Here is a 26320-nt window from a genome sequence, read left to right on the forward strand (position 1 = left end):
CTTTTCATTCTGATTGGTTCAAACGCATCTCCAACGTTTTTCCGACCGCAACCATTTACGTATTCATCCCTTTGTTTACGTTTTACTCACTTTAGAGAGAGGGCGTTAGTCCACGGAGAAAAATCTTCAAATTACGTAATTCGCATAATATATAAACGCAATTTATTCTATGTTATATCAATGTTTTTCTTCGTTATTATTTAATATATATTTTTGTGTGAAAAAATTTTATTAATAAAACAATGATAATAATAAGAATAATTTTGAAATATAAAGGTTGACTGCCTAATGGAATTCATATTATACCGGCGGTAGATAAAATAGATAAAATATTCCTCAAGTAAGCCGCCAGTATATTAGAAAATAATTAGAAATTGACATAACCAACGATCGTTGATTAAATTTATGATGTTACAGCAACTGACAGTAACACACGCATATGTTAGAAAATTTGGCTCAGCTTCAAATGTACCCAAAAAATACAAATTTAATATATTCTATCAATTAGAATAATCAGTTTTATTGTATATACTTTTTAATTTCAAATTAAGTTGTAATCACGAACTAATATTTATTAAAGTAAAGTAATCTCATAGCAAATATTATAATCAATCATATAAAATTATATATACTTTATTGTTCAAAATAATTACAAAAAGCCTTATTTTAAAAACTCTCGTGTTGCATAAGGTATCCATTTTTTAAGGAAGGAGGTCGAGCTTGTGGATGACTTTTTGTAGTTATCGCGCGGGACACCGTCGTCGCGTTCCGCGGCAGTGCTCGTATCGGTGACTGGAACGTGACTGGAGCGCCAAAAGCTCGCGAGTTATCGCAGGAAATCCGGCATCGCCGGTTCGGAGCGCGGTTCAGTCGGGTCCGGTGCGGCGAAGTTGGCCGATATCTATAAGGGTGCGCGTGTACGTACTCGAGAGAGCGGCTTCGATGCTCAAAGTTCGAGCAGAAAACCTGACGAAAGCGCGGCAAGATTGTCCAACTCTCAAGCTCCGAACTGTCACGTGAAACCGCGTGGCTTCGCGCGCGTGTATTCGCCTCTAGCGAAATCCGATCGAGACCCGTCTCAAGATTCTGCGACTCACGCTCTCAAGCGCTATCAGGAGGATGACGACGATGATCGACAAGGAGGAAGCGCGGAAACGCTTGACACCGCTGCAGTGGCATGTGACGCAGGAGAAGGGCACGGAGAGGTGAGGTTGTTTCCACGAAGAGGCGCGAAACTAGAGTCAATTTTTTTCGTAGAAACCGTGTCAGCGAAAACCACGACGATATCGGTTTATTTTGACGTTAGGTTCATTTTCGCGTATCTACGTCATCCGAAAATAACCCGAATGAAAATTGTACGAGAGCTTCGAATGAAGTTTTACGTCGCGTGGTAGTCACTTAGCTTTGCCTTGATTAATGAACGAGTGTTGGTCATCAAATTATGTGCTCGCGAGAATAGATCTTATTCGCAGGCGCGACCAATTTCCTGTCATCACGCTCCGATGACATTTGATTTTCCTTCGTCAGAGAGAGAGATGATGTCTGCCGATTCTATAATAGTCGAAGCGTATAACATATACAGATAGTTGTGCAACAGCGATAACATAATAGAGACTTCGAACTATGCTAATTATATTGGTGACATAAACAGATGTTACTTGCGTCGCGATCCATATTTACACATCTGCCAGAAAATTTCACCCCACTCCGTATTTTTTACATTTATTTTACCATAATGTCATTTAAATTTTTAAAGCAAGTTTTCATTTAAAAATATATTTAATATTTGAAAAATATAAATAAATTAAAAAAAAATAAAATACCAATGGCACAGCATTTTATGGTGCTTTTCGAACCAAACAACTTTTATTAGAAACATTTTTCTCTAAAATGCTTTATTTTCGAGATATTCGACCGTTTCCGGACTTTTTGAAAACCCTGTATATCTAGCGGTTAAAACGTGACTATCATATCGATATCTGATTTTTGTAAATAGGCTCGCGATATGACGTAATTTACTGCAAGATATATGTTAGAAAAATAGAAACGCGTAAAGTCACGTTCCCGCGCGATTAAGTACTTCAGTCTTATTTCTTATTGTTATAGATGACGTAACACCGAAATAACTTTTTCAAGAGCGCCTCGCTTTGAGCTGCCCCTCACGGCCAGCAAGTTTAAAAATAAACTATATGTGTCACGTACAGTTCGCTCCCCTTTTATTTCCCCCTCACGCCATACCAACTCACCCTCATTCTTGTTCTTTATTTCTGCAGGCCGTTTAGCGGTTGCTACAATAAGTTTTACGAGAAGGGAACCTATACCTGCATCGTGTGCGACCAGGAATTATTCTCCTCGGACACCAAGTACGACAGCGGATGCGGTTGGCCTGCATTCAATGAGGTTTTGGATCAAGGACGCATTAAACTGACCAAAGACGCCTCTCATGGTAAGCAATTATGGTCTTCGTTAGTGTATCTTTTATAATGCAATTCTCACAGAATGGCATTCTCTGGACGTAATATAAACATTAAACATTGCATAGTTCCTTTATAATAGTACGCGGGTACACTCGAAAATATATACATTGTAATAATTATTAATAAAGTCCTGTTGATAAATTCTTGTACCCGTTTACTATTTAAAAGTTATAATCATAACGTATCTCTCATACATTATATTATACACTTGCATAACATTATTAAACCTATCCTAATTATTTCACCCGTTTATTTTCTGCTTAAAGTGTAGAAATCTCTTTATATATTCTTGCAATATGTTTCTCATGTAAGATTAAATTTTTTCATACACGATAAAACTATCGCAAATTTCACAAAAATTGTGTAACTATAATTTCATTTCCACTCGCTCTTGTGTGCCTCTGATAATGTATATTCACGAATGTAGAAACTTTTTTTTATGCACATATATATTATGTTTAAAAAAAATATGTAGATATTTAAGAAAAAAGCAGAATCTACATGATACATTTACATGTTTTTACATAGTTTTATTGTACATATATAGAATGTTATATATATTAGACGAAAATTCTTGTTCTCTCTCTCTCTCTCTCTCTCTCCCCGATTCCTGCATGTACTTGCTTAGAGTGTGATTGTGTTAGACTTACATCATTTTTTATTAAACTAATGTGCTACAGTATATATGAAACATTGAAAAAAAAAGTACCATTAAAAAACACGATTAAAAATATTTACTTATATACTATTACTTTAGAATGCTGTACATAACTGTGCTACAAAGTTTTCGATGATTGTTCAACGAACGTAACTTATATTCTTGCAATGTGAATAATACGTATCTCTTTTTTTTATCAGCTGCAAATTCTTAATGTATAGATATTGCTTTTTTTACAGCATATCTTTTTGATGCAAATAAAATTCCTTTGCTTTGATGTAGCCGGTAACAGTTGAGATAATAATTATATTTGATCATTTGTATGTTTTAATGCTCACAGCTAAATATACAAGCTAACAAATATTTCTGCTTTTGCAATAATATAAACACATTTGATATAAAGAAATATATTTATATATACATTATATATTATATAAACAAAATATGATAGTTAAAAATAAAATGTAGAACGTGTAGTATATTGTAAAGTTGCGTAACGTTTTTTCCAAGTAAACGAATACATCAATCGGTTAATTGATAACGATTAACGCGGTCGAAAAGATCAATTTCATCTATAAGACCATAGAATAAAACCGTTTCGTATATATGTACGCACTTTACCATTATTATTCTTTTAGTATCATATAAATGTTACTTATTTTTCTCACGATCGGGGATCAACTGTTCTTCTCTTATTATAATCCAATAGCTCTCTTTAGATCACTTCTATTACTTCTGAAAAGTGTATCGCGAGAAGGGTGTCGGTCTGCGTCTAATCACACTCTATTCTTTCTCCTTTTGCCTTCCTTGATCACTCCTTGGCTACTACTACTACTACTACCACCACCACCATCACCACCACCACCACCACCACCACCACTCTTCACTCTCATCACTGAAAAAAAAACACCACTGAAAACCGCGCGTCACGTCGAATTAAACGACGCCAACTAGTCGGCGGCAATCTACTACTGCTGATCGCAAACCCAGATATGGTGCGGACCGAAGTGACCTGTTCAAAGTGCGACGCGCACCTGGGACACGTGTTCAACGACGGGCCGAAACCTACGAGGAAGCGTTTCTGCATCAATTCCGCCTCCATAAGCTTCCACGCGGCAGGAGAGGAGAAAAAGTCTACGTAAAAAGAAACAAAAAAAAAAAAAAGAAAACTGTTGTCCTCTTATTGTTTTGTAATACTTCCGAAATTTATTATGTAATTCACATGTGTGAAGTCATATATATATATATATATTTATACCTCATGTTAATTATAACAATTATAAAATACCTCCGATTTATATTTATATGCATTGTAAAGAGATAGAGTATAATAATTATTATCGCCAATACCGAATAGGCTGTAAAATAAAAATTTGTTATTAATATTATTATTATATATATATATGTATAAGGAATATTTAATGTTTCATAACTTTTGATGCAATATGGATATTATATCGTCATTAACTAATCTTTCCATGTCAATTATACTATGATATATATATATATACTATTTTATTTTAATATTTGATTATATATGACTTTTGCATATAATATTCGCGAATATTCTTTTCTACGTTACAGCTTCTGCAAAAATTACTGAGTATTTTCCTATTTATATGCAGAGATAAAACGTTTCCGACCGACTTTTCACACGCGACGAGAAACTAATTCTATATTATCAGTTCTAAAATCTCTGCATTGTGTATCGCTTACCCTCTCAATATTACATATACAGCATGTACATATCTGTATTAAAAGAGAACAAAGTTTAACTCCCACACAAGATGTATGTATGTTACGAGGAAGCGCGTGATATTGAAAGGATGATGAAAATGTCTAATCGAAGAATGTTATTTTTTCAATAAACGCCACATGTAAAATATACCCCACGTATTCTAATTTAATCAACACATTATATCAAACGAGAGATATAAAATAGAAAATCATTTTTCTTAATATTGTCAGGTAGGGAGGATGATATTTTTCATACGAGAAGAAAAACATGTTTGTTATAAAATGTTTCCTTATATTGTAACGTTTCAAAACAAACTGAAAGGTGTTATAGTACAATATATGCGCAAAATTCTAGGCATTATTTTTTACAATTCATTACTCCTTCTGTGGTTTTCTTTTTGCACTCCTTTTACTTTAAAACTTTTATATCGTTACACAAAAATTTCAAATATTCTTCCTGAGAGACCAGATTTCTGCCAAATATTTTCCGATAAATGCGTTTCTTTCTTACAAAAGTTAAAGTCGAACGAACCTTCCTCCGTCGGGGAAGGGTCGAAGCTTCTTTTTTTTTTTTTTTTTTTTATTTCAATCTCAGCAGTAAAATAGCGACTTTGTTACTATAGGCCTACTACTTCTTTCTTTCATTCGGAGATCACAAAGCATTTTCAAAAACATCGTAAAACGTTACGATAAAACATGCATACACACACTTGACATGATTCACATATCAGGAACCTATTTTTAAGAACCTAAAAATAGAGACGAGATAATACACGTAGTATAGTCCACGTAGCGTAACAATTAAATGCAATTGGAAGGATCATCAAAATATGGATGAATAATCGGATGCAAAGATGCCTGCATTTTCTTTTACGTTGAAAAGATTCGCCTGCTCGTATTTTTACTCAGAGCCCTCGGTACGTTTGCGATTCGTTTGTCAATGTCAAAAAATAATGAGTACTTTCGTGATGCATCACTTATTATTATTACGATAAGGCATGCTTGGTACAATTTTTGTACTTTTGTTCACGCGATAAAAGGATCATTCGGTACCATTATCAGCGAACGTCTATCTACATGCTAAGATGCGCTTCAATCAGGGTGTGCATCGATCGGGTGATGATATTTCATGCAGGCAGTTTTGCATCTCGCGCGACCCGATTCGCGTAAGTAAAATTAGACATTAATTATAATAGCTGCTAATATATATATATTATATATAAAGCTGTAGTATATATTTGTTAAAATATAACTGCCGCGAAAAAAAAATAAAAATATAGAGGAGAAAGTCGCGCGATATTTGTGAAAATGCAGGACCTCGCTCTTTCTAGTGCTTCTGATCGTCAACTTTAACCCTGGGGATCGCACCATTCTTTAGTTTTATATTTGTTTTTTTTTTTTACACACTCATACTTTTTTTTTCTTTCGTTAATACTAAGACGTGCGCACGTTATTTTGTCTCTTGTCGATCACAATCCGATCGATTTTAAGAACGGACGCCGAAGCAGAGATTAATGCGAAACATGTTGCGATATGTTCGCGGAATACTGAAAAAAGGAGAGTTTAATTAATACATTCTATTTCACATAGGTAGTTCCTGAAGTTATTCTAAAAGACTGCATCGAGTTTCCTTCAGGCATACCGACCTTAAATTCGATCGTGAGTGTCGATACAAACTGAGCTGCTTCCGCTTTTTCTCGATCAAGAACAGTCAAACATTATAAAAATCTAATCAGGCTTTTCTTCAAAAGATGATACTATAAAAAAAAAGGAAGAAGAATAAAATAAACTTGTCGAAAAATGGATATCGTACGATTATCAAATAATATATGGGCTCCTCCTTTTCCTTCTTTCGTCTCATGTCGTATGCAATATAAGTATATCGTTAATTTCTCGATTTATAACTATCATAATTATATTTTCACATGGTTCAGTTAATATTAATTTATATACGAGTCCTATACATACATGTATAACGAAAAAACCTGTCGACCGAGAGTCATCTATCCATCGCGTGAAAACTGGAAATGGCACAAGCACGTGCTACTTGCGTACTCTTTCGAAACTCGAAAGGAGGAAAAAAAAAATGTCGAGCTTGTGTTATCCGGAATGGAACGCGGATGTTCGTTTAAAGAAGTTTTCTTTTTTTTCTCTTCTTAATTTCGACATTTCTTTTTTTTTCTCCTTGCCATAGAGTCAAAAAAGCTCACAAATAATTCTCTCGCAATTTCGACATTCTCGCATTCGAAATCGTCTTATGATTGTATTAATGTTACGATAAAAAATTTATTTACGTCAAGACTTGCAAATTGGCTTGTATTCTATCTGCGCTTTTTATCATGATCTTTATCGACAAATCGTCGCCTTTCTTTGCTTTTTTCACGCGACAGATATTTCAGTCGAATAACGGACGACGTAAAATGAAAAAAAGAAAAAAAATAGAAAAAAGAACAATACGTAAATCTAATAATCACGATATTACCTAAGATATAACTAAATGTATTTCTAAAGATATTCGTTTTTTTCGATGACGCGATGACGCTCGAATGATATATAATACAATATTAGGAAAGACGTATCTCGATAATGTTCGATGCAAATACAACCATACATACGGAACCACAAATCGTTCTACACAAAACGTACAATACAACTCAATTTCATTATATGTATGTGTGTGTATTCGATTTTGTTTCTTTTTTTTCCTTCTCTCTCGTGGTGCTAAAACGAAATATTACGTATCGTAATACGGTGGTTCATAAGAAATCTAACGCGAGTTTTCTTTTTTTTCTTTTTCACGTCTCTAAACGACAAGACAGGCACTTTATAGTGTCACAAAATGCTTCTACGTCTGAACCTTGTTTTACAGTTTCACATCAATCATCCGTTCGTTCTATCATCTTTTCTTTCTTTTTTGTTCCGCAAGACACGTTAAAGACAGTTACGTTGGACTTACAGCGAAGAACACACGTGATGCGGACAAATTTTGCCCTCGGAAAGATGTTCTTATCGACTAACAATAAGTAGTAAATCTTGGTAAGTTTTATGTCTTTTAACGTGTCTTTCTTCTTTTTTAACGGCGCAAATGAGAAAAAGTCCCTCATCCCTTCGTCACAAGAGTTATAAGCTCTAAGTTAGCGGCCTCAAACGAGATATGCAATTCTTACGCAATCAGCATCAGAGCACATGTGAACCAATTTTTTTTATATTGTAAACGCCAACATATAAATTGTGATACTTTTAGGGAAATAATTGCTAAAATAATTTCTCTCTTCAGTATAAGGAAACTGAATTAACAATCAAATATAATCAATGATCAGTACGCGATTCTTGAAAACGTTGGAAACAAATTATATTCTATCGCTTACACATCTATTCGTCGCGCTAATCGGATCAAAACACACCAAAAACATATTGCTCTGCTTCACCGCGTAATCTCTGTCGAAAAATACAAGTCCGACACGAAGACCAATCTTTTTCTGTCTACGATCTCTCATTAAACAATAATATATTAGAATAGGTCCTATGCACTTGTTCACACATTTGTTTGTGGTATTATCTATTAAGATTCTCGCGCTATAAATAATATGCGTTTCTTGCTAACTCTCTCTCTCTCTCTCTCTCTCTCTCTCACACACACGCACACACACTTTCTCTCTCTCTCTCTCTCACACACACATACACACACACTTTCTCTCTCTCTCTCACACACATTTTCTCTCTCTCTCTCTCTCTCAGATTTGAATTTTTTTCTTTTTTTAAAGAGAGAGTTAGTATAATACTAGTTTTATATTTTTAGAAAATAACTGACAATCGCTTGTATTTCCTCGATGGGAATCTATCAAAATTGCGGCAAAAGCTCATCTCAAGCAACAGTGCACACGTTATGGAACACGTTTCATTTTTTTTTATTTACTTCAAAGACTAAGCTAACAATAAGACTTTTGTGACTCCAGTTTTACACGCCCCAATTGTAATTAGATTTTTTATCGAGGAAAACAAGATCTCTGCCATCAGATCGCTCATAGCTCTTTCTGATTTAACTTTGTTGTTCGCGCTCGCAACATGCGAGAATCGAGCATTTTTTTTTAAAACTGTGCAACCGCTTTCTCGATACTCCACGGTATCGAATATGTTCTATCTATCAATCTATATGTATACGTAATGAATATATGCATGCGTATGTGTATACATGTACATGACGCTGCAAATAAAATAATATTCACACACGATATACACATATGTATGCATACATGTGTGTATATATATATATGTATATTTATTCATTTATATATTCATATTTATATATTCATATATATATATACGTTTATATTTATTATTTATTATATATTATTGAATTATTGTGCCGTTTCCGTTTTGGGAGGGTGATTCATTATTTCTTCCTTTTTTTTTTTCGCGTCGCATTCGCATAACCGCATCATGTCTCTTACGATTACAATTTCATCGCATCACTTGCCTCTTTTAATGACCTTTGGCGGCTTCTTTCGCTGCCATTATTAAAGGTGTTAACGAAGCTAGTGGCCTGGCTAATTTCAGAAAAGGATGCTGCAATTTAATTTAAACACATTTCGAATTAAATCAACTCGAGAAATATGAGGAGAACGTTCGCGTTCTGTATCAACAATAATAATTTCACTTACCTTTAATAGTTCGGAAGCTGCGGATCGTTTTTCCACCTCAACCTCCAAACATTGATCTAAGAAATCTTGAAATATGCCCGATAATTTCTCCTTTTCCTTGATTTCCGGCTTGCCATTCGTCGCGATCAAATACAACGCTCTCAACGGGTTTTCATTCAGATACGGTGGTTCCCCTTCAATCATCTCGATCGCCATTATTCCCAATGACCATATATCAACCTGCGACACCAAAGCACGATTGATTATACGCTTTCAATTAATTTTCAATAATAACAATTGATGTGATATACCTTAGGTCCGTACTGCTTTCGTGTCACCACTTCTGGAGCCATCCAATACGGCGTGCCGACCATCGTTGTTCGTTTACTCTGCTCCGGCGAGATTTGCGCGCAAAAACCAAAATCTGTCAATTTCACACCTCCGTCCAGACCCAGGAGGATATTGTCGGACTTAATGTCCCTGTGTATAACCTGATTACAATGAAGGAACTCAAGTGCCTGCAATACCTCTCTGCATACCGCGGCAATTTGACCTTCGTCCATACAAGTTTCGGTCACAACATCTGTCAAACTGCCACCTGGCAAATATTCCATGACTACCCACAGTTCTTCCCCGACTAAATAACTATCCAAATAATTTACAACATTCGGATGCTTGTTCTCCCGCATTACCAGAATCTCGTTTATTATAAGCTCTTTCTTTGGCTGTTGTGATAGATTCATCTGTTTTATTGCAACTTCCATGCCAGTGGACGTTTCTATCGCAGTATATACTGTTCCCGAAGCACTGCAAATTGTTATCATCATGTTAATCAGTATAATATACTTTCGGTATAATTATTCATGTATAAACCATTGTCCTCTCGTCTCTTACCCTTGTCCGATCTTTTCCATTTTTGTGTATTTTCTATTAGGATCTCCTACGCTCACAATTGTTCTAAGTTTTTCTAATATTTCGTCGTCTGACATTTTCTTCTTTCTAGCTTTGTCACCTTGTGCCGGTCGCGTCTGATCGGTCGTTGTTGACGTCGGGGTCGCTTGATTCTTATTTCTATCTAACTGAGACTGGGGTTGTTGCTGTTGCATACCGTTTCGTTGCGGCGAGCCTAGTGTGGTCGTCAGAGGTGGTGGTGGTTCCTCTTCTATAGGTTTCGTATACTGCGCGATAAAAAGTAAAACGTTACAAATAGTTGTTCAAAATAGTCACCAAGTGGGCTAATCAAAATCGTACATTTTTTTTTTAATCACAAATGCACAAAACTTACAATCGATTTCGTACGTTCCGGTCGGGCGGAGATCGGCGGAGGCGGCGGCTCGTCCTCTTGCTCCGAGCTGGTCGCACACGCGTCCGTCGGCGTGCTGCTCGGACTGCTGCTGCTCACCCTGTAATCGTTGCCGTTTCTCAGAAAATATTTAAACGATCAAAGGACAAACGCGTAAAAGTGTAAAAGACTCACCTGCTCAACGAATGCTGGGAGTGAGAACTTCCAGATGCCTGGGACATTGCTTGGCCACGAATATTTCCCACACCCGTGCCGATACCAATTCCCATACTTCGAGGACTACTCGCTCTTTCGATCGGAGCTAAAGAGGTTTTATCTAATCATTAGTATAATCACTAGTAATGTACTTTTGTTAAATTCAATTTATTTCTTTGCAAACAAACTGACATCTCGATACTTACCAACAACTCCTACCATTTTGGTTGTAGTCATGTACTTGGAGCCCTTTGCCTCCTTACTGCTACTATCATACCAATTTAATACGTCCAACACAGCCTGCGGGTTCTTCTTCTGTTCCTGCTTACTAATGTTACTAGACATAAGCAATCTTGCCCATGCCTCCGGCATACCCTGGGAAAGGAACGCATACCGTGAGACAATGATTATTGCATTTACATAAAACAGACAAGTGATAAGTAATTCAGCAAGTCTGGCAAATTTAATGCTACTGCCTAGAGCGTACCTCTATAATAATCTTAGATTTTGATTTTCCAACATGCACTATATGACGTGTAAAGGAATAAAGATTAAGAAATATTTCTGTGTCATGTATATTTGTAGATATTAATAAATTTAATTCAAGATATAATCAGAAACCTATATTTATTTTTTGTCATTCATAATTCAAAATTTTTATGTATTTCTTTTTTGAAAAATTTTGTTAATTTATTTATACAAAAAAAAAAAAAAAAAAAAAATTGAAAAAATATACTCTAAATTTTGATTATTTAAATATTTTAATGTGTGTACATATATTTAAAATATAATGTGTATTTTTTAATATAAAAATCACCATTTAATTTTCTCTCATTTCTATTTAAATACATGCATAGTTTCATAATTTGAATAGAGAGAACTAACATAATATATAATTAAAATTTACAAAATTTTATACAATTTAGTTATCTTATCCGCTGTGCCGAAAAATCATTCTGTGAGAAAGAAATGAATACTGTTGAATGCAACGTCGACTAAAGCTTGTATCAATCTACAGAAGCGACTATGTATCGACGAAACTCGACGTACTCAATGGAAAGTAAACATCTAATCTCATAAAAAACCGCAACGGAAAGAAAGTGTCGACCACGTGGTGTATATGTATGTACAACAGGCACAAACTAAGCGATATTAATTTACTTACTTTTAGTGGCAGCTTGGAAAGAAATACGTGTCTTGTTAGTTTATTTATGTGAAAATAATAAGGTATAAGAAGCGTCGGACAAATTACCAAAGTACCGTTCTCGACACATTTGAATATATGTATATGTGAACCAGTGAACTCATATCTCATTTCAATCAGGTACGGAAAATCCATGTGATTCTCACAGACAAAAAAAAAGGATACAATAGAAAAATTAATATGCAGAAAGATAGTAATTTACATGTAGAGATCTCTTTTTTTTTTTTTTCTTTTTTTCTTCCTCCATCGCATCTCCCTTCTCATAGATAATCCGCACCGTGATACAACAGCGAAGCGGTAAGCGAGTGCATTTTGAACAATAGGGTGTAGAGAGGCGACTGTGCGAACCGCGTGTGGAATCGTGGAGAGAAAAACCTACCGTGAATTCGCCGGTGACAGCGTCAAATCCGACGTGCACGGTGTGCTCGAAGTTCGTGGGGTAACTAATATTCGGTTTGTCCTTGTTCTCCTTCACCTTTATTTTGCCCTTTAACGTCTTCTTCTTGCGTTCATCAGAATCCGGCTCCTTAGGCAGCGGACGCATGTCCACCGGTAAATTAGGCGCTGATTCCCCCCTGAAAAATGTAAATAATATTAACGGATCTCAATCACAAATTAATACTTATCCAACTATCTCTAGTCTTTTGCTATTAATCTTGTAATTATAGTTTAGATTTTATTTTACCAAAACTTAAAAATTCTTAATTCATTATTGCCGATTAATTTTTATATATCTTATAAGCATTATAATATATATAAAAACTTGAATGTTTGTGTATATATATATATATATATATATATATATATATATGTATGTATATATTAAATATATTGGAAACAATGTTGGGATTACTAGATATCTTTTATGATGGTCTCCCACAGAAGAAAGTCAGCAAGAGATATTATTTTTAGCAACCTCTAGCTTAATACCTCTCTATTTTTGGAGAATGTAGACTTTTTATACATATTGCATAAAAGACATGAAAGTTATGAGGAAATTTATAATTCTGAGAATTACATGTGCATTATATAAATTGTTTTTTTTTTTTTTTTTTTTAATTATCTATAAATTCTTAGAATATTTATAAATGTTGTAAAACAAATTGCAATTTTACACTATATTATAAATTACTGATTAAATGATATACTGATTAAATGATTGTTATCTGGATGATCTTTCTTTTGATGCAAAAAATGTCTAAATTTTATACATAAACATATGCGTAAAGATCAAGACAAGACCAAGTAGTATCTCGCAGTATCCAATGACCTCTCGACAAATTAATCATCAATACAAATTTAAACTAGATGAATAATAATATGAACAATAATGCAAAGTATACCTGTTTGATGTCAATCGAACAGGGGGTGCCGGGGGTTTGTCTTCCTCATCTGACATGTTGTATCCGCTTCTGTTCCTTTGTTGCCAGTCTATCCTCCGTTGCTGCGTCTCTACGTTTTTAATTGAACCCGCGTTCTGTCAACGCGTGCGTCTATATATACTTAAATAGATATACCGCACCTCTTGTTGTTCAACTTTCACTTTTAACGAAAATTTCCTCAGGAAGAAGAAAGCCTTGATCCTCGACGACGATGTTGCCACCAAGTTTCCAGACACGACGATCGTCCTCGATCGTCGAAAGGCACACCCGGTGGATTTACAGGTGTAGGTATCCTCTCTCTCTCTCTCTCTCACGGTGCTGCAACGACCCCCTTCATCACAAAAGACTCGATACCGGAACCTGAACGAAACTAATCACGATGACCGGTGACGGCATCCAGACCTGGAAGCTTCCTCGTGGGTGTCCCTTGGCTCGAGAAGGAGAGAGAAAGAGCGACGCCGCTTGGCTGGCCGCTGCTCTCCCTCAGATCAGGGTGGCCGCTGCTGCTAACTGTCGTCGGCGATGGCGTCCGGCGGTGACACGGGTCAATGTCGTGACGAGCACGGGGGACGCATTCGAGGACGACGAGCAGGAGCAGAAAGAGGGAAAAAAGAAAGAGGGAGAGAGAGAGAGAGAGAGAGAGCGTTTCTGAGGCGTGATTCACGCACGGGTGCCAGACACCCCGCCGTATCCACGGATCTTTCGCACGCCTCGCTCTCCCTCTCTCACTTTATCTATCTATCTCACTCGATCTGCGCCTCCCACTCTCGCTCCCTCCTGCGCGTGCGCCCTTTCCCTTTTTTTCCTTCCTGCCACTTTTCGTCCTGCACGCTCCCGACCCTCTCGACGTCGTCGCGAGTCGCGACGGCAACGGTGACTCTTATCGCGTTCCTCTTCGCGCGCAGACAGGCACTCACTCCTCGCGCTTGCGAGTGAAGAGATGTAACTGCTCGACCAATCGGAGTAGAGGACAGTGGAGTGGAGGTATATATGGCGCCCAATCACGGATTTAGACAACAATACCGAACGAACAGCGCTCCCTCTCGATGCTAAACATTAGACAAGTATATCCTCTCCGCGAGATATGGAACGAGAGGACCTGTAAACAGCACCTTGTTTGGCATATATATATATATATATATATGTATACGTATATGTATGTAATCCGGCTCCGATGGCGCCACTTTACGCGTTCGGGATTCTTCCTTTTACACGAGATTCCAATCTCTACGTATCATTTTTTTTTCCTTCCCTTTATTCCCTTTGTTCGATCACTATCCTGACGTCGAATTTGGGGTTCTTTGCGTGTCATCAGGGGTTTGACAGTTCTCGGTCTCCACGTTGCGCGTACGTAACGTTCACGGAAACGCACACGGTATACCTATGCGCGATTAATCAACGCACAGGTGCATTCTCGTCGTCGTCGTCGTCGTCGTCATCGCGCGACCGTCGCTCTTTGCGAGGATGGAATTCCACGACGATACCGACGACGGAACGAAACCGTACCGGACACTCTTGTCTCGCGATCTCTCGCTCTCCGCGCACCCGGACAACAAAGTCCGCGATTCACCACCTCCGTCGTCGCCACCCGCCGTTAGCGCTCCTCACCCTCGCCCTCGCTCCTCGTGAGAGAATGCGAGACCTAAGACTCGAATCGCATGATCGAACCTCGCGATTCGCGATGAAAACGTGAAACTTTCACGTGACAATATTATGTTTTATTGTACTTTTCTATGAAAATTAAAAATTAAAAAATCAAAGTTAATATAAATTTACAAAATTTTAATTTACAAAACTGGCTTGTAAATTGGACAATATATGCGCTAATGAAAATTGACAGGTATCAAATTTGTTTGATTAAATTTTTTTTATTTTGTATTGTGTAATTTTAATTTTAATTAAAATTAATTTTAATTTTTGTATATTTTAAATTTATATTCCCATCAAGGGTTACATTAATTATATAAAATTGGAAACAGATTTACAGTAAAAAAAGAAATGAAATTTTTCCGAAGAAAATATGTATAAAGGGAATTTGCAAGTTTCTCAGCCAATCAGATGACTCGCTTACTCGGTGAATTTGACAGTTGAAGCCATGCGATTCCGGCTTTACATCGCACTATGCAAGTGACACCAAAATTAGATAGGTTATGAGTATAACCGTAATATGGTCTGATTAACATTGTATATATAATAATATTTAGTAACATATTAATGTAATTTTAAGCGTGAGTACGGCATAATAATGTATTATATAAAAATACACGAGCCAAAATTTTATCAACTTTAATATGTAGAAAAAAGGGTTGTTAACCTCTAAAGGGTCTCTCCCTTTTGGCGGATATTTTGTAAAATTATAAAGTAAATTATCTGAATTATCGAAATATTTTATTTCGAACAACGAGATTATTTTTATTAAGGGATCGTGACACAGATCATTAATGCTATTGTCATTCACAGATTATGTCGGACTCGGAATTAGGCCTACACACAGGTCGAAGTTATGAGGAAATATTAAAACAGCGCCAAGATGACGAGGGATATAAAACTGCAACCACAAATGAACAGGTAGGCAGGTCTCTGTGCACAGAAATATACAAAGTAAACACACGCATTAATTTCATCAAATATATTATTTTCTTGCATTATATGCGGCTTTGAATGCTCTAACTATATATTATTTTATTAATATTTCTTATCTCGTTATTTACTATTGTAATATTCTTTTAGGCTCGTGTCGAGGAGACAGTGTTAAAATTTTACCGATCATGCAAAGACACAGATCCCATTTTACTTAGGCCGAAACATATTCAGTTTTTAAAGAAAGCAATCACTCATTTAAACGAAACTTATGAGGTATTTATTTGATATTTTCAGTACGAAACATTGTCTATAAACGTTATTCCCTGAGAGAAAATTTAAGATGTTTTTGTTTGTAATGACAAAGGATTTATCAAGTATTTATAACAATGGTAGTGCTTAGACTCCAGCAGACCATGGCTTTGTTTCTGGATATTGCATTCGCTTGCGATATTAGGAGAACGCTTGGAGGACGAGGAATATTCCAAGATAGCAGGCTTCCTAGCCAAATGTCAATCGCCGTCAGGCGGTTTCGGAGGTGGTCCAGGACAATATCCGCATTTAGCTTCTACGTATGCAGCGGTGAATGCGTTATGCACAATCGGTACACAGGAAGCATACGATATGATAGATAGGTAAAGTATACTTTATTATATTTTTTGTAATTTTGTAATAATTTGCAAAACTTGTCATACGCATCTTGTACATAATATCGTTAAGATTGTTTGATAATTTTTTTAGGAAGAATTTGAAACGCTTTCTATCTTCCTTACGAGGAGAGGACGGTTCTTTCTGTATGCACGAAAACGGCGAGGTAGACATACGGGGAGCGTACTGCGCCCTTGCCGCTGCTAAACTTACGAATGTATATACACCGGACATGTTTAAGGACACCGCCGAATGGATAGCTAAATGTCAAACGTGGGAAGGAGGTTTTGGCGGTTGTCCGGGAATGGAGGCTCACGGCGGATATGCCTATTGCGCTCTGGCGGCACTTGTAATGCTCGGAAAAACAGAGCTGTGCCATTTACCAGAGCTCTTGGTAAGATTTTTTTTTACAATCGCGATTTGATCTTTGTACACATCTTTATCAATTTTTTTTTTTTTTTTTTTTTTCAGAGATGGATAGTAAATAAACAAATGCGTCTGGAAGGTGGTTTCCAAGGACGTACGAACAAACTGGTGGACGGTTGCTATTCATTTTGGCAAGGTGGAACGTTCCCATTAATCTCTGCTATTTTATCAACGGGAAAGGCGTTCAATATTTCCGACCACTGGTTGTTCAACCAAGAGGCCTTACAAGAATATATATTAACTTGCTGTCAGAATCCGCATGGCGGTCTTTTAGACAAGCCGGGAAAGTACGTAATATTCCACATATTTAGGATCCATTATATATGATTTTAATTACTCAATGTAATGAAATAATTTTTTTTTCCTTCTCAGAAATCGCGACATATATCATACATGTTATGTTCTTAGTGGATTGTCAATCGCGCAAAACTCGCCGACAAAATCGATTATCGGAATGAGAACTGCAAATAAGGTGGAAGTAATCCATCCTGTTTTTAATGTAGAATATTCTGCTGCAAAAAAAGCGCAAGAATATTTCCCTACTCTACCAATACCCGATTGATTGAGTATTTTAGCTATTTACAAAAATATATTCATCATGTTTGTATGTTTTTCCTAAAAAGAAGAAAAAGGAAAAAAAATCCCAAAAAGGTGAAACACACTTGAACTGACCAATGTGTATTTAGAAAGTTATTTATATATGAACTTCCGCGCATAATTTTGTGATAAGGAAACATACAAAAGCCATGTTATTCTGATGCATATTGTTCAACATTAAAAATTAAAAAATTGCATTTTTTTCCTATTCTAATTTTATGTTAATAAAGTCTATGAAGAAATTATACAGTTGTTTATTTACATTCCTTCTATGGGATGTTGCAATTCTCTCATCTGAAATTCCTGTTTTCTTTTAATAATCGCATGTAATTATATTGCAAGTAATAAAACACATTCATAGAGGTAAAAGATCTATTGCAACATACAATCTCTTATACATAGGAATATACATACATATATATATATATATACACATATATAATACGGAGAGATACATAATGGAATATTTAGAATAAAATATACCACCACTATATATAATTTAATACCTATTCTCACGAAGAAATACTTAAAATGCAGAAAAATACATCTTTTTACGTTAATATAAAAATTTAATTTCTCGGTATTTGATTCGAAACTCTTGACTAAATTATTTTTGTCGCTAATCAAACATCTTATCATTTCTTTTTTGTTCATTCTTACATATTAAGATAACGTTATGATGACCAATTATCACTTGGCATTTCGCACGACTATAGGCGCGGCAAGAATCGAGGACGTGAATAAAACGTAGAAATGACGTAAAATCTATAAAGGAAGTATGTGCTACTTTGGATTTTTTCGCTCTCTCTCTCTCTCTCTCTCTCTCTCTGCACCGACTACTGCACGCATGCAGATTATTGATTGATGCATTTAAAGTGCTATACCACTTTTATAGAGCACTGATATTTAAATCATTTTAATTCTTTTTGTACATTTGTCAATAAACTATAAAATAACGCGTATCAAAAATACCACAAAAATAATATTTTCAATGAGCTTGAAAATATTGTTTCTTGTATACTTATAAATGCAAATCAATAAAATGATTGATTTGTCAAAAGGAGAAGTGAGATGAGTAACTCTCGTTTACATTATCGCGATGTTGATGATTAATATAAATGCAATGAATAACATGTACATGTATGATAAATGTTTAAAAATTGCAGTCTTCCGATAATTATTTTGATAATTAATTTCGATAATTATATCCAATTATTGCATGTAGTTATACACATGGTTCGACATAATTGCCTGGAAATAGTCCTGTAATTCCGTCCATAACACCTTCCCACCAACCGTCGTCGTTTTTCTTGAGCACGTAAATCACAGAACTCTCTTGAAAACTTAGCTCATCTTCTTTATCCGCATAATAATCATAAATGGCCACAACTGCAATTACGATATTTTTTTATCACACACACACATATTACGTTACTTACATATATATTATTACATTTTATATTTATATATGTACCAGATGGAACGTGTGTGTCATTGTAACAAATAATTTTGTTTAACGATGAAAGAAAGATGAAACGTTACCTTTCTCAATATAATTTTTTGGCACCCATCCGGGCAGATCTTCCTCATCCGGCACGATCGGCATTATAGCACCAGAAGACGGAGTCGGTCTCCCGAATTGTGGATGTTCGTCCTGTTCCGGTGGTGGAGGCGGCGGCAAGGGCGGACTATTCGCACCGCTGCTACGACTAATCTGATGTGATAATCGGTGTGGTAGAGTATGATGTCCAGTGTATTCCGTCATATCGCTGCCTAGTCCGACCAAGGGAGAGGGTGGAGCTGGTGCAAAAAAAATCACAATATATTTAGCAATGCATAATACATATTATACAGGGTGTCCCATTTTAAGTGTGCACCCCAAATAACTCATTTTTTATTTTAGAGAAAAATGTTTCAGACAAAAGTTGGATGATTTCGAGGGGGCGTGTTCCTCAAATGACTATCCAAGGTCAAATTAATGGTACCATTTTATGGTCCCCTCAAAACTATCCAATTTTTGTCTGAAACATTTTTCTCTAAAATAAAAAATAAGAAAGTTATTTAAAATGCACATTTAAAATGGCACACCCTATATAATTCTATGATGATATATATTACGTAATATTATATATGTAGGTCAATATTATCTATTACTTACGAGGCATACTATTATGCTGCTCCTGTACATAGCCCGCGGTAACACTAGGCGGTGCTGGCGGTGGCGTCTGCGGATGACTCTGTAGAGGATGTACCGTTCCCACTTGTGGCACGGTATGTTGATTGATGGTATTAGTATGCGAGTTATGATTGGCGTTGTGGCTCGCGTGGGACGTATTATGAGCATGTAATGGTAGAGTACTGTATCCTGGACCGCGATCTCGCCTGGGATGGCCGAGCGGATAGTTGGGCGCGTAGTGACTAGGAACTTGTGGTGGGGCTACCGCTGGTGGCGTCCTATATTCGCGCGATCCTTTACTCAACGTTCCTATACAAAGAATTTTAATATTATTTGCTGTACTCTTAATTCATATGACACATACACTTAACACATTGATTGTAACAGGTAGAATGGTGTAACATTTAGAAGCCGAAAGAAAGAGACACACATGCGAGCAAAGAAGCAGTAAATACCTTAGCGAAATTTTTAATTTTTTTTTATAACCGCAACTGAAAAAGTACACCTTTACAAGTTTGTGTAGCACTTGTTCAATTCCTAACACTTACGCAGGGTGTCCCAGAGCGTTTCTGGGACACCCTATACATACAGAATGTTTGACAATTTGTAGTGCATTATAGATTCTTATAAATGACAATCAAAACAAGTATATCTAGGTATATTCTATTTGTAACAAAACTGTAAAACTTGTATCAAACGTTCTGTACACATTATGTATATGTACATATATATATATATAACTCTTACCAGTCCTCACTGTCTGAGGTGGTGTAGGTGGTTTAGTGGTAGGAGCAGGTCCTACCATAGCAGTACCTAAGCCTGAACCAGTAGAAGCAGCACCTAAACTTTGAACACTGCCTTGACTACCACCTCTCTGCTTGCTCCGCGGTGTACCACAACTACGGACACCATGTCCAATATCATCCAAGATTGTATAATCAATACTCTTTCTGACATATTTAATCGGCTTTTCAGGATTCGCAGGAGCGATAATTTTGTACTGACGAGTCGTCATTTTGTTGGCTGTCAAGACGCCAATTTCTCTCCTAGCAACCTTCTCCTTGTGAATCATGACCGTCTGAGCAATATGATTCATCTGACTTTCCATTTCGGCAAGCTGAGACGTTTGCAAGTCCAACAGTTGCAGAAAATTGTAAGCCAGAGTATTTATCTGATACGCAACACTGGCTAAAGACTGAGTGGTGTAATTTTTAGTTTCCTCCAGTGCGATTCTCTTGTTTTCCGCTTGGAAGTAGTTCGCCTCGCAATATTCAGCCACCCTCTCCAAATTCGTATGGCTGTCGGCCAGATTGTTTCTTCCTTCAGGGATTTCATGTCGCAGAAGCGCTGCCAGTTCAGCCATGACTTCGGAATCACTGCCAACTCCTGATGACACGCAATAGGAACCTGATCCTTCTTGCAAATCATATAAGAGAAATATATACATATGTATCATGCAAAAAAAATTATACTATAAATAATTATTATTTTTAACGATAAAGCTTTAAACGATAAATAGAAATGATTATAAATTAAATGAATTAAAAAGACAAGCATACACACACCTATATATATCTTTAAAATATTTTTATCGCTATAAACAATTATTCTACGTTTACAAAATTAAATTACTTCATTTTTTTTGAGGTGGATGCAAAAGGGGAAATAGGTCAATTCCTATAAATTAATATACTTGCCACTCTCTTCTCCACGAAGGGAGTTGAATCGAAATATTAGATTATGACAGGGGCGGCGTCTAAAGGGATACGGAAAACAAGATGGACACTGCTAGAGGTGATCAGAGGGATAGAGGAGAGTAATGGACAGTGTTTGCTGTCACGCGAATTAAGGTACGTACAAACGCGACCAACGATCTAGAGAGAGATAAAGAAATAGAAAATCAACTAACGGTACTCAGCCATATTGCAACTACCAGCTACTACACAGCTTCATTAATTCATATATAATTACCGAAACTCTCGAAATTTATACATATAAAATATATGTATATAAAGTACAGAAGAGCAAAATGGCTACGACCTATCGTGCGAGCGATACAATCGAATCGTTGCGATATACATACGCGATGTTCACGAGATGTTCGCGATACAATCGATATCATCAGATTTGATCCATTTTTAAATTCAAATTCATATAAAAAAAAAAGTCAATTTTCAAGTAGTTGTAACTTTCTTAAAAATAATCGGAATAAGGCCCGGCTAACATTATTTTGGATCTAAGTGTTAAACATATGTCTATCTTTATTTTTTTTTTTTTTTCTAAATGAATAAAGACAGACGTGTATTTAAGTCTCGCTTAAAGCCAAAATAATGTTGATGCAATCGGATCTAAGATCAATAAAAAAGCGTTTCGAAGCTCAAAGTTTCTGCTTTTAGAATCTTTAAATGAATTTTAATTCTTTCTATTCGTTACAATTCGATGTCCATCGATTGAATAAATTTTTCAAAAGTTTGTCCAAGAATATCGAATTAAAAGAAAATCCTTTTGAACAAACTTTGAGACAAACTTTTGAAAAATTTGTTCAATCGACGGACGTCGCTTTTTTACAATGTAATTTTGTAACGAATAGAAAGAATTGAAATTCATTTAAAGATTCTAAAACTAGAAACTTCAAGCTTGAAGCTTTCTTATTGATATTTACATTTTGCATAATTAAAAAGTTACGAAAAATATTTGTCAGTAACTTTTGAAAAATATGGATATTAATGTAAAATCATTTTATTAATTTTGTAATAAATGTTATAATAAATATTATATTAAATGTTATAATATAATTGTTTAAAATGTCCAATTATTCGCTTCCAAACATTTGTTAATTCTTTCATTTTTTATCATGGAAGACTGTTTCCTAAGTTATATCAATAAGTTTCTGTACAAATCTTTAATTACGCAAAAATATAAAATGAAAAACGTTTTAAGTAAACGCCTTGTGATATTAAAAGAGCAGATCAATTCAAAAATGTGTGTGTGCAAAAAATAAAATTTAAATATATATTATTTCATTTAAAAAAAAAAGTGATAACTTTTTTATAATTGAATAGTATATTTAATTTTCTTCTGAATAGATTTCTTTTAATTCGATAATATAATATATTTCTTGTTCCTTTTAATTTGGACATTTTTCAGTCAGCTACGTCGTATCTAGAGACTATTTGTATGTCCATGACTATTGATTTAAAAAAAAGAGATTCCAAACTATTCTTCGCATCTATCAATTTAATATCTATGTTTATTTTTTATATATATTATTTTTAATTTATTATGGTCATATATAAATATATATATATATATATATATATGGAAAAGGAGATGGTTCCGTTTTTTTAGCTTGAACAAGACTCATGCGAGAATTCAGATTACGAGGCTGAATATATCGTAGCGACGTATCGATCGTCGTGTCGCGAGAATCGGCGAGAGGTTGTCATGCGAATTACAAACGGTACGTATATGTGCCTGATGGTGCACATACGTATAATAATGTGGATACACAGCGATCTCGACCTGTTAGAACGCTGAACCTTTCTCGTGCGCGTGATTCTTTTCGCGAGAGATGCGTGCATTTTTTGCGCATCGCTCTCCGTGATTATTCGCCAACCCGTCAACTGTCAATTTCGCGCGCTCACGTTCGTATCTGTCTCTGCCTGCGTCGCATCCAGTCCCATCAACACGTCACATATATACGCCGTAGACGAGACCGACCTAAAAATCGAAGCCGGTGCAATCTCGGTAAGTACGATTCTTCCAAGGCCGAGGATATGCGTAATTGCATCTTGTCGTCGAAAAATCGTCGCGATCCCGAAAATCCATTTTATCTATAAATCGCGCACGAATTATTATTATTTACATGACAGGTGAAATCTAATCTCGTCGTGGAAACTTAACTTTGATCCCGGCGATCAATTTTTCGCGTACTTACCTTGGGTACCTCCGATGATCCTTAGCTGGAAGATTTCGATTTTTTCAGATGACAGAATGTCCTTCAAACGGCTGAGGCAGATAATTGTTTCGGGAAACGATTCGCGAAATAATTTTCACGTGTGAGATACACGTTTGAAAGGGATTGCGACTACAAGGACCTGTGGTCTCGTTCGAATTTGGAGTCGTCGAGGCGTCTTGAAAATCTACGACTGAGTCGCCGCAAAGATGGATGATCTGCTGAAGCAGCTCGAGACGTTGAAGATCAGGGGCGATTTCTGCGAGGACAATTCCTGGACACCCTGTATAGATCTGGTTCAGAGGAGTCTCGCGCCCCAGAGAACAATCGGGACGGAACGTCCATGCGAGGAGAAGGATTTCAGGGAATACAGGCTCGTCGTGGAGAGAAACCTGCGAAACATCAGGTCTATGCTGCAACATATCTCCAACAGTTGCAGGGAGAAGAATTTGCAGTTATGCAATGCCACAGGGACGGTTAAAACATTCGGCTTGAATTTGTTATTACTTATCGGTGAGCACAATGAGAGGAATATTTGGAATACAGCCGAGTGTGTCTCAATTTCAAAAGAATTACTCGCCGGCTTCTGCAATCTGTACTCCTGTCAAAATGTCTCCCAGTTTTTGTCAGAGGATGAGAATTTGATTAGCTTATTGTTGTTGCTAAGACCAAAGTTATTAAAGGATACTTGGAAAACTTATCCATCAGCTGTGGCATGTTACAGATGGATTTTACACGAAGCAGAGGTGAGTTTAATTTTTTCTAGTTTGGATTTTATATTTTATACTATTAGATTATCTGTACACTTTGCTTTTTTCTGTTCTTTTATAGAAACCAACTCTATTTAATCATATTGGAGATGTTTTGCCAACTGCGCTAATCATTCTCGATGACTATTTTCCTGACAATGTAGCGATAGGCCTGGAATGTATATACCAGATTATACAGCACTCCTATATGGTAATTATTAACAAGAGTTTACTCTTATTACTTAGCATTTTACTAGATATATATATATATATATATATATATATATATACATATACATATATTTTTGTATTTACTTTATAAAATATTTTAGAAAAAAGGACTGATAGATACTGGCTATGCTAAAGCAATCTATCATACTCTGGAACTTTTATCCCGTCAAAAGGAAGTAAGATATGTTATTCCTTTGTATTCCTGCATGGCTAGTCTTTTAGCTACTATCGAGCATTGGGATAATACTATAAATCTATTTGAGGTAAGTTTAATTTTGCAAGTATGGATTATTCAGGAATCCATGTAGAGTATCATCGCAATTTTTATTTTTTTTTCATTTTGTAGTGGACGACACGCGATGATGTTCTCTCCACTTTAATAGACAATATGGAATTTGAGCAGAATATTGAATTACGACATGCATACATGTCGAGTTTACCTCAACTCATTACAAATATAGGCTGTGCCAAATGGTGCGAAGCGCTCACTCGGGTACTCGCTGAATACTGCGAACATCACACAGATTTAAGAACATTGAAGGCAACATTGGAGGTATAATATACTTTAAAACACCATGCTAGACTACATAGGGTGAAATAAATAACAGAGCATTTGTGAGATCATTTTGCATATTTATCTCCTCTTATTTTAGACTGCGAAGACGTTCCTCTTGATGTTCCGTCTGCGAGTGGCAGCCCACTGTGCTCCACTTTACACCGCGTTTTTAAAATTGCATTTTGATCTGACGGAGACACCAGTGTTCGATCGTGCGATTATGCAGAACCTGGAAGATTGCATCTGCATGCTATACCAATTGTCGCCGAACGTAGGCTATGCAGTAATGAACGACGTTCGAATGCGTTCGGTACTCAGCAGTACCTTGCCGGTGGTATGCCAGGGTGGTGATATCAAGTATTTCGAATAAACTTATGTGACGCGGGTGCAGTTGCGTATTTGTAAATAGAGTGTTCTATATTAATGTGTGAATGCCGTTCTGATAAAAGTATTTTATTCTCTCGTGTAAAACTTACGTAGTATAAAACGCAATAGGTACTTAGATATTTTATTTAGGATGTAAAAAAATTATTCATATGAATATAATTATTTGTAAAGTAAACTTTCTTTTTACATATCCTTCTTTTCCGCGAGTAAATATGTAAATGAAAATCGAGTTAGAAAAGATCTGTATATTTTTCAGATATTTAACATTGAATATATTGAATTTTTTTATGTATGTGTTATATATTTGTTCAATTTTATATTATATATATATATTATTTATATATATATATATATATATATATATATATATATAAGTAATATAAAATTAAACAAATATATATATTATAATACATACATAA

At 35.8% G+C, this 26320-nt stretch overlaps 5 protein-coding genes across 17 annotated transcripts; 3 read left to right on the forward strand and 2 right to left on the reverse strand.

The window, feature by feature from the left end:
• The first annotated feature begins 778 nt into the window (after positions 1-778).
• Positions 779-5022, forward strand: Selr (methionine sulfoxide reductase SelR). Of its 3 annotated transcripts, none has more exons than XM_072887083.1 (3): positions 779-1205; positions 2274-2446; positions 3106-4072. In XM_072887083.1, the coding sequence occupies exons 1-3, from the start codon at positions 1120-1122 to the stop codon at positions 3246-3248; spliced, it is 402 nt and encodes a 133-aa protein (XP_072743184.1). In that variant the 5' UTR covers positions 779-1119; the 3' UTR covers positions 3249-4072. The 3 variants fall into 3 exon arrangements, with proteins under 3 accessions (XP_072743184.1, XP_072743182.1, XP_072743183.1); XM_072887081.1 differs by lacking the exon at positions 3106-4072 and adding an exon at positions 4090-5022 and having other exon boundaries at positions 797-1205; XM_072887082.1 differs by lacking the exon at positions 3106-4072 and adding an exon at positions 4126-5022 and having other exon boundaries at positions 815-1205.
• Positions 5023-5143: 121 nt separating this feature from the next.
• On the reverse strand, positions 5144-15212 carry Pak (serine/threonine-protein kinase PAK 3-like protein). 4 transcript variants are annotated; one of them, XM_072887066.1, is made up of 9 exons: positions 13558-15212; positions 12594-12789; positions 11217-11385; positions 10990-11131; positions 10798-10906; positions 10407-10690; positions 9824-10319; positions 9534-9752; positions 5144-9438 (listed from the first exon to the last, which is right to left on the reverse strand). In XM_072887066.1, exons 1-9 carry the CDS (start codon positions 13611-13613, stop codon positions 9355-9357), a joined length of 1755 nt encoding a protein of 584 aa, XP_072743167.1. In that variant the 5' UTR covers positions 13614-15212; the 3' UTR covers positions 5144-9354. The 4 variants fall into 4 exon arrangements, with proteins under 4 accessions (XP_072743167.1, XP_072743168.1, XP_072743166.1 ...); XM_072887067.1 differs by having other exon boundaries at positions 10798-10915; positions 10990-11116; positions 13558-15211; XM_072887065.1 differs by having other exon boundaries at positions 10798-10915; positions 13558-15211.
• Positions 15213-15681: 469 nt separating this feature from the next.
• On the forward strand, positions 15682-18092 carry Fntb (Farnesyl transferase beta subunit). 2 transcript variants are annotated; one of them, XM_072887079.1, is made up of 7 exons: positions 15682-15824; positions 16057-16164; positions 16327-16452; positions 16573-16811; positions 16918-17218; positions 17296-17537; positions 17623-18092. In XM_072887079.1, exons 2-7 carry the CDS (start codon positions 16060-16062, stop codon positions 17810-17812), a joined length of 1203 nt encoding a protein of 400 aa, XP_072743180.1. In that variant the 5' UTR covers positions 15682-15824; positions 16057-16059; the 3' UTR covers positions 17813-18092. The 2 variants fall into 2 exon arrangements, with proteins under 2 accessions (XP_072743180.1, XP_072743181.1); XM_072887080.1 differs by lacking the exon at positions 15682-15824 and adding an exon at positions 15831-15957.
• Positions 18093-18485: 393 nt separating this feature from the next.
• Abi (tyrosine kinase Abl) lies at positions 18486-22071 on the reverse strand. Of its 6 annotated transcripts, none has more exons than XM_072887070.1 (5): positions 21933-22071; positions 20771-21439; positions 20006-20332; positions 19390-19647; positions 18486-19236 (listed from the first exon to the last, which is right to left on the reverse strand). In XM_072887070.1, the coding sequence occupies exons 1-5, from the start codon at positions 21943-21945 to the stop codon at positions 19073-19075; spliced, it is 1431 nt and encodes a 476-aa protein (XP_072743171.1). In that variant the 5' UTR covers positions 21946-22071; the 3' UTR covers positions 18486-19072. The 6 variants fall into 6 exon arrangements, with proteins under 6 accessions (XP_072743171.1, XP_072743172.1, XP_072743175.1 ...); XM_072887071.1 differs by having other exon boundaries at positions 20771-21436; positions 21933-22057; XM_072887074.1 differs by having other exon boundaries at positions 21724-22026.
• Positions 22072-23418: 1347 nt separating this feature from the next.
• LOC140663133 (TELO2-interacting protein 2) lies at positions 23419-26076 on the forward strand. Of its 2 annotated transcripts, none has more exons than XM_072887076.1 (6): positions 23419-23770; positions 24009-24724; positions 24810-24938; positions 25060-25221; positions 25305-25511; positions 25612-26076. In XM_072887076.1, exons 2-6 carry the CDS (start codon positions 24188-24190, stop codon positions 25882-25884), a joined length of 1308 nt encoding a protein of 435 aa, XP_072743177.1. In that variant the 5' UTR covers positions 23419-23770; positions 24009-24187; the 3' UTR covers positions 25885-26076. The 2 variants fall into 2 exon arrangements, with proteins under 2 accessions (XP_072743177.1, XP_072743178.1); XM_072887077.1 differs by lacking the exon at positions 23419-23770 and adding an exon at positions 23775-23895.
• Positions 26077-26320: the final 244 nt, after the last annotated feature.

Source organism: Anoplolepis gracilipes, chromosome 2 (genome assembly GCF_047496725.1).
Source record: "Anoplolepis gracilipes chromosome 2, ASM4749672v1, whole genome shotgun sequence".
In the NCBI taxonomy this organism is placed as follows: domain Eukaryota; kingdom Metazoa; phylum Arthropoda; class Insecta; order Hymenoptera; family Formicidae; genus Anoplolepis; species Anoplolepis gracilipes.